The sequence below is a fragment of the Microtus ochrogaster genome, unplaced genomic scaffold (genome assembly GCF_000317375.1).
Source record: "Microtus ochrogaster isolate Prairie Vole_2 unplaced genomic scaffold, MicOch1.0 UNK6, whole genome shotgun sequence".
Taxonomy (NCBI): Eukaryota; Metazoa; Chordata; class Mammalia; order Rodentia; family Cricetidae; genus Microtus; species Microtus ochrogaster.
In genome coordinates this window covers 5,978,082-5,986,364 of record NW_004949104.1, presented here as the reverse complement: position 1 = coordinate 5,986,364, position 8,283 = coordinate 5,978,082, and the positions used below count along the sequence as shown (strand labels likewise).

Here is an 8,283-nt window from a genome sequence, read left to right as displayed (position 1 = left end):
TTCAAATACTTGCAGAACTGAAATAAGTTTTCCAACCAACTTCTGATCTAGAGCAGTGTGTTACATGACTCAATTAATTATTAAAATACTTTGTGTTTTTCCCCTTCTCATTCATTTAGCTAAAGGACATAAAATCGGCAGATCAGAAAACAACACTCCTTCATTTCCTGGTGGATGTATGTGAAGAAAAGCACCCGGACATCCTGCACTTTGTTGACGATTTGGCACACTTAGACAAAGCTAGTAGAGGTTTGTGGTTTGATTTAGAACTATATATGTCTTTGTTCTGGTCTTCAGTTCTAAGAGAAAATAATGCTTTGTATCTGCACATATTATCTCTTTTGTTAAAGTGGTTTCATATGAAATATGGTGATGTGAAAAGACATTATGGGCTATGAGTTTTCATGATTAGGAATATGTATTGATTTGGGTAGACACTAAGATGTTTGAAGTGCACTCCATTGTAGATTAAACTTCATGGATGCCTGCCTACCCTCCCCTCTTTAGTTTCTTCCTCTTGACTTCGGCAGTGCTTCCTAATCCCATGCCATTAATAACTACCAAGTGGCATTCCCAAGCACTATTGCATACCGAAATGAGTGACTTCCTTTTGCCCAAGTTTCAAATCTGTGTAAAGGAATTAAGGATTCTTTTGTTGTACTACTAGATATTAGTCTTCCAGTTAATCTCTCCTACTACATAAGTTGCTAACCTGGTTATAGGCCCTGCTACAACCTTAAACAGGGTGTCAAGAGTTCAGATAGAACCTGTTACTAACACTTTATTTTAATCTGTTTTAAATTTTAAAAATTTGGCCACCATAAAAAGTACAGTTTTCACTTATATTTAACATAGATTTTTCTTCTATCCAAGCACCTACTTATCTCACAATAACTAAGTTATGAATGTTTTAGAACACAGCTCGTTCACAATGGTGTGATAGCTGTATTTTTTTTGTGTTAACCATTAGTAATAATAATATCAAATCATGTTTTGTGTATGAGCTCTTTTATTCTTTTTTTATACTGGAATCTATGATCCTGAAGAAGGAAATTTATTTTTTTTCTGCATTAAATACAATATATCAAATATGTTTATTATTTTCTGTACCTTAAATTTTTCATTTGCTGTAAAGTGGCAATTTTAGGATTTTACTTGCAAAGAGAAATGGGATTGGATGAGATGTCCTTTATAATTTTACCATGATATATGTTTCTTTGAAATATGTATTTCAAATGGCTTTTTATAAATTGATCATCTGGATTTTTGATTGCCACATTAGAATTTTTACATCTCAGTTGTAATAATATTAAATTATTTGTTTTCCCCTATCTTACTTTAAATGCCTTTGATATAAGAAAATTTTCAGATAGATATAGAATGATGTACACACTTATATGTCTAAATGTAGTTTGAGAAGAGACAAGCGTTCACATTATTTTCTTGGACATTATGAGACAGAGGCTTGGAAATAAACAAACGAGAAACATTTTAAAAATTCTTGGTAGTCTAAAAAGCACAATTAAACCATTAAGTCAAGGAAAATAATTTTCTTAAGTTGAGATTTTTTTGATATTTTGAAATATTTTTGCTAATGTCAAAATATGTGAACTTGAAATTCGGAGTTTTGGTGAACGAACATTGCATTTGTAAGTAGCATATTAGTGTCGAGAAGTGGCACAAAAGCCCTTGAAATACAGTTGGGTTCTTTTACTGTTGCAAAGATGATTGTGTAGATAAGAAGAATCTGTGCTAGTACCTTTAGACAATGAGTTTGGAATTTTTTACCAGTCACCATTCCCTTAAGTAGTTGCAAATTTATTTATTCATTAATAGTTATGCCCAGCATGATCCCCTTATCTCTGCATCCACAGTGCAGAGACTACAAGATTGTATCCATTTCATCACTTCATAATTCTTATTAAATGCTTCTTAGAGGCCATAGGAAGTTGAAATAAGGTCTGCCAACATAGCCCAGATTGTCTTTGAAAGAACTTTGCTTCCCAACTTGGCCTGCATCTTGAAGCAGTTTTGCTACTTTACCTTCCGGGATGCTAGGACTACAAATGTGAACTAGGACTGATTCACTTTGTACCTTAAAAACTTCTTATCATTTTCCTTCTATCAGTTTTTGGGTATAAATTAAGTTTTGAATACCACTTATTTTGACTCATTTAATTATACTTTTAATTCTATGTAAATATTCTGACATTCTGTTCTTTTAAAATCTATTTAGTTTGCATTAAGACTTGCAGAGTTCTAAGCTAGTAATTTGCTTGTTATGTTTGTTTTCCTTCTTGGTGTTCCAGGGGGCATTCAGGGGCCTTGGGGCATTTGGTTTCCATCTGTTACAGCAAAGGCATGAGTGTGCAAGGGTCAGCAGATACTGCTAATATGTTTCACTGGGAGCAGCAAACTTCATGTTTGGAATAATGCTTTTTAATAGTATAGATGATTGTTAAGCATAATTTCCTTTTCATTATATGATCCAAATAATGAAGGAAATATTAGAGGAGTAAAGGTAATGATTTAGATGAAATAAGTCTGTGTATGCTTTGGAGAATTGAGTGTTCTTACGTATCGTCATTTAAAGTTTCCACTTTTGAAACATCCTCAGTGAGCTATCACATGAATTAAAAAGTACCTTTGTTTTTGAGCCATAACAAATCCTGGTCATTAGGTACTCCTAGATCAGCAGGGGGACTTTCAGTGCAACTAATGAGCTTACCCGACTGACAATTTTCAAAAATCTACTTCATTAGGATGCTTCTTTTCTAAGAAATAATGGCTTATGGCTTTTCTGTTGTGTTTCACTGAAAATATTTTGGTTCATTATTGTATTTCTGTATACCATGCTAGATTTTATTTCTTTTGTGGAATTCTAAGGGTTGGATACATTTTTTCTTGTCTTCATAATTAAAATTAATTTAGCCTTTGAAGGTTTTGTTTACTACCTACTAGAAATCTGTAAAATTGGAATAATTATTAATGTGCAGAAACTGACAGAACTTTTGTTTGTTTCTTGGGAAGAAAGGTTAAATTGGAACTCAGGTGAGGCGAGGAAGATGGTTTACTGGTTACATCCTCTTCCCCTGGGCAGCTAAACCCCTGTAAATCCAACTTCAGTGGAGCTCTTGCTCTCATCCGGCCTACACAGGCACATACCCACACTGTCACACACATACACATGGTGAAAACTAGTAAGATTAAAAAAAATGTGGTTAGTCTATAACATTATATTGGTCAGCCTTTTTTGAGGGCCTTCATAACTGTCTTATATAGTGTCCATTTCTTCCTTGCCAACTCTCACTTATACAAATGACATCCTGTTCATTCATTCATTCAGCAAGGCTGTGCTTAGTGATGACTGTATCAGAACTGTATTATGTCATTGGTGCAGTGTACGTCCTCCGTCTTCTTGCAGTGCAGCCTATGTAAAACAGGCTGATGTGGACCCCACCAGTCTTCTCCCTCACCTGTAAATTGTTTTCCTTCCTTTTCTTTGAGACCTCTCTCTATATTGAGCTCCTGTGTTTCTCCCTTCACAGAACTTCTCCTGAAGTTATCTCTGCCATCCCCAAGGACATAAAAGCCATCATTTGCAGTGACTTACAAATTTACTTTTTAGACTTTCCATCTCTGCTTACATTTGTGCCTGCCACAACTTTTACTGTTCTCTTCTGAATCTCAAACAGGTGTGACGATCATACTGGGCCATGATAGAACATGCCGCTTTTAAAGTCTCCTCCCAAATCGTTTGCTTGAGAGCACTTTTGGTTCACTTTCTTTGGATTTGTCCCCCCTTATTTGTTGTTTTCTTTATGGCCTTCAGCAATTCAGTGCATACAGTTTGGCCTGTTGAACCCATGAGAGGTAAGGCCTGGAGTGTTTGTCTAGACTTCTCTTCATTAGCCACCTTATAGTTAATGACATCCTCTCTTTGGTGGCTCTTTTTAAGCTCACAATAGTATGTGAACATTTGACTTTTCCCTTAAGGATAATTTCATAAATGTCCCAGGAATCCTTAAAACTACTCTACTCCAGACTGTCCCTGGGTTTTTGAGAATGGAATTTACTCATTGAAGCTCCATTCTCAGATGAAGTAGCCATCTGTATATTATCAAGAGGGTTCATGGAAGTCACACTTCTAATTTTTTCTTTGCCTGTAATCTTACCACTTAAAAGGATTTCTTGATGTGTCATATTTGATTTCTTTTCATCTTATTTAATATACTTTCTGCTTCTAAGCCTCTATCAGTCTGCTTCTAACTAGTAATTCCTCCGTCTGACCCAAATTGTTGTCTGCTAAATATATCTCTTTCTCTCTGGTTCCTCATGCATTTCCAACATTTTATGATAAATGCCTTACTAAATACCAAATGTTTATCTTTTATTCACCTACTGTGAGCACTTAGAACACTTAATTTCCAGGTGGCTGCCACCTGGAAACTGCATCGTGTCTGAAAATTTCACATCCATCTTCTGTAGCCAGCATACGGAATATGTCTAAAGACATACGTGAACGTTGAGTTGTTACCTCCCTAAAATGATATTTTGTCAGAAGGCAGATACATTTTTTGATATTAGGTATTAATAATTAGGTCAGTCTCATTTTCTATCACCCCAGAGCAGAGTTAACCACTCAGCTAACACTGTTCATTGAAAAGAGTAAGTTTTAGAGGTGATTTATGGATTGGAACTTTATGTTTGGAGTGACATACATAACTCATTGATGTTTCATATTGTACAGTATTAGACTTTGATGACATACATTTATTTTATACATTTCTATCTATACAAAGGTGAATTTACTCAATAAGCAATTCTGTTAATTTATGTTGAACATATTAAGCATGATTCAATTTTAGAACGTCATGAGAAGAGATACTGGTTTTATGGCATTGTCAGTGACACAGAGGGAAACTACTTGAGCTTTTAAAGCCTGAATCATGTGCTTTATAAGTTTTATGTTGACTCTGATCCAGTGGTTCTGAGCTTGACTGTTTTGGGGTATGTGATTTCTTTGCTTAAAATGAAAATTGTGCTATGCCTTACTGTACCTTGGTGTAACCCAACTTCTGTCCCATAAGAATAGGGAAAGTTAGTTTACTATCGCCCTGGCAGCACTATGCAGAAAAGATCACCCATATTGACATACTAGATGGCCCCTGCGGGCTGAGGTCAGTGGCTTCAGAGAAACAAGGCTATGACCACATGAATGTGTTCTAGAACTATGAGACAATAGCAAAATGTTATCTAATTGGTGTATTGTTGTGATAGCTACTCTACTCAAGGTGTCTTATCGTTTCTTTGGAGATTTTTGCCCATAGGACACAGTTGCATACACTGAATCTTTTTATCTTGTCGTATTAGATCTAAAAGCAGTTACAAATGTTCAGAGCTCTCTAGTAAACAGTTTATGATGAAGTCCCTCTACGTACTATCAGTTATCACGCTTGTAAAGAATTGCAAATAATCCTTGATTTTTTTTACTAGACTTGATATTTAAATGAATAGATACACAGTGGAATATGAAAACATTCCAAATAAACATATTTATGAACACTCACATACATTTAGTGTGGAGGAGACTGATTGGCATCTCTTTGGTTTTCTTTTAGCTTGCCTTCATTTTTGATGAAGTATGTCAAGTTTGTTTTTGTATTTTTATTTTACTCACTGTATTTGGATATATATTTCTTTTCTATTTATTTCTGTTTGCTGATATGACACTTGTGATTTTAATTAAAGGAAGTAATTGATGACAGTTGGGAATACTCTGAATTATCTGTTGAAAGAAACCAAAAGGGAGATATAGATCACTGCTGAGCTGTTATCTCTGTTTCTACAGATAGATCAACAGATAAAAGCTGTGTCCATAAAGGTATCCTGGGACCCCTAGAATTTTATACACATCTAATGAGTGTATTTGAGTATATTAATAAAGGTAGATATTGTAAAGATAAATTTACTTTCAAAATATAATTTGCTTTTAGTGTTTTAGCTATTATACTAGCTAAACATAATGTGATCTAGGAAATTTTACAATAAATGTGTTTTAAAAATCTAAAAATAACACAAGAGTATATAATTTGATCATTTCCAAGTTAATCATTGGATTTTTGATCAGGGTACTCTACCAAAAAATGTGTTCATAAAATTAAAACATCATAAAGCCAGGCATTTACATTGTATTACAAGCCCTGTATATTGATAAGGGGCTATATATCTAATTCCTGCCCACAGATTTCACAGAGAATCTATATAGCTTTAACTATATAGAAACTTGGATATGAGTTGTTAGGGTAATCATTTCATAGTGCAAAATATAAACTGCATGGAAAACAGCCAGATGGAACAAAAGCCGTACGGCCAATATCATTGGAAGGATTGAAGATGCTGCAGTGTGACATTGAAGAACACTGGTCATGCAGGAACTACTTGGAGCTAAAGATTGCTTTTTGAGATACTGAGCTAGGAACATTTCCCGAATCCGCTGCTGCTTGGGTTGATAGATGATGATGAAGAAGAAAACTACATCACGAAGACCTCTACATCTTTTTGGAGGTTAACAGACTGAAAGTAGCATCAATACAGCATTAATCTTCCCAAGAAACTAACAGTTTACAGTGTGTGCAGATTTTTGGCCAGCAAGAGATCTGAAGTGGCTTCAAGAGGAGTTCTGTCAGTGTCACCTATAAGCCACAGCTAAGATCAAATGACAGAGCAATATCTGTAATGGCAGCCAAGGTCTTAGAGCTTTCTTCAAGCTGCTGGCGGTGAGGCACTATTTACTGCTCCTATGTTTGCAGCATGGGATGTGAAATTACCAACAAGGAAGATGAAAGATGTCAAAATAGGGCAATCAAAAGAATAACTTACTATGGCAAATCTGTATTTTACAAAGAAACTTCTACTGTGGATAGAACAAACATTTATGGCAGTCTCCTGTGTCTCTTGGGTGACAAAGTAATGTGTAACATCAGGGGCTGAATAGAAGACGCCTAGAATTGATAAGTTACTGCTGGCAAAATTCGTACCTGTTCCTCAGAAGCCCATCTGTGTTTGGAGAATTTGCAAATCTTGAGTTGATGTTTTTATTAATTTCCCTGAGTTACCCTAACTGTTCACCATAGCTAAATGCCTATAAATAACAAATTTATTCTCCTCCATGTTTACAAGATATAAATCCCAAGTAAGGGTAGTTGCTACAGTCCATTTTCCTGGAAAGGGACAAGGGGAAACCAGCTCATGCTTTCTCCTGTCTTTTTGCGGCTGCTGGCAGTCCTCAGTGATCCCTGGTTTATAGACATGTCACTGTATGCTCTGCTTTTATCCTTGTTGCTGCCTTTTCTTGTTTCTGGGTAGCTAATCCTCAGCTTGGAATCTTCAGTCACTAGGTAACTTTTTATGGAATTACTTCATTTTTCCATGAAGCTCATCTTCTGCAATTTCAGGACGATGTGCATTTCTGTGGACACTGTTCAGCCAGCTCCAGTTGTCTTTATAACCACTCTCCTGAATCTATACAGGCACGTCAGCATCTCTGAAGATGATGAAGCAGTTAAGAGAAATCACCCTAGTAGTTATATCTGGAACTCACTTGTCATGAAACTGTAAACTGATCTGGTTTTATTTTTAAGGGTCACTGCTGATAGAGTTGTAAAATTCCCTGTTTTTTGTTATAATATCCAAATACAAAATGAGTTAAAATTTATATATTCCTCAGAATTTGAGGACCTTGATATTTACAGGCATAATAGGTAACAATTTTAGATGGTAAAACAAACAAACAAAAAAAGTCACCATTAGTTTAGATATTGGAGGCATTGTAATGTGTGCGAATCTGCTCTTTCAATCATTACCACTGAAGTTAGGTGACTGGGTTTCAAATGCCAGCTTGCTAGAGGTAAGCCTTTGACTCAGGTAGGGTTGCTTCGACAAAATAACCTGAAATATCCATCCACGGGGAGGTCAATAGTTTTATTTTTGCTAGCTGCAATTTAGAAGTGGCTACTTGAAGGATTTTCCGATTTCTGAAGTTCCAGTCCTATAGTCTCCTGGCTTCTTTTTTTGGGGGGGCTGAAGGCAAGGTTATTGGAGTGTTTTGCTGAGGAAGTTGATTATTTCATGGCATCCAGGTAGCAGAGATAGAGAAAGAAGCTTAGCACAAGATGCACCATTCAAAGATAGGCCATCTGTAGTAACCTGCCTCCTCCAAATGGGTCCTATTTCTTAATAATCAACTGATCTATGAATTCACCAGTGTGTTAATCTGTCGAC

The 8,283-nt window shown here is 35.7% G+C and overlaps 1 protein-coding gene across 1 annotated transcript in view; it reads left to right on the top strand.

Annotated features, from left to right (window-relative positions):
* Diaph3 (diaphanous related formin 3) overlaps positions 1-8,283 on the top strand; it is a 447,861-nt gene that overhangs the window by 258,239 nt on the left and 181,339 nt on the right. Inside the window, exon 22 of the mRNA XM_005366057.2 lies at positions 120-249. Within this exon, the coding sequence (XP_005366114.1) occupies positions 120-249 (130 nt within the window). The remainder of the gene's footprint in view (positions 1-119; positions 250-8,283) is intronic.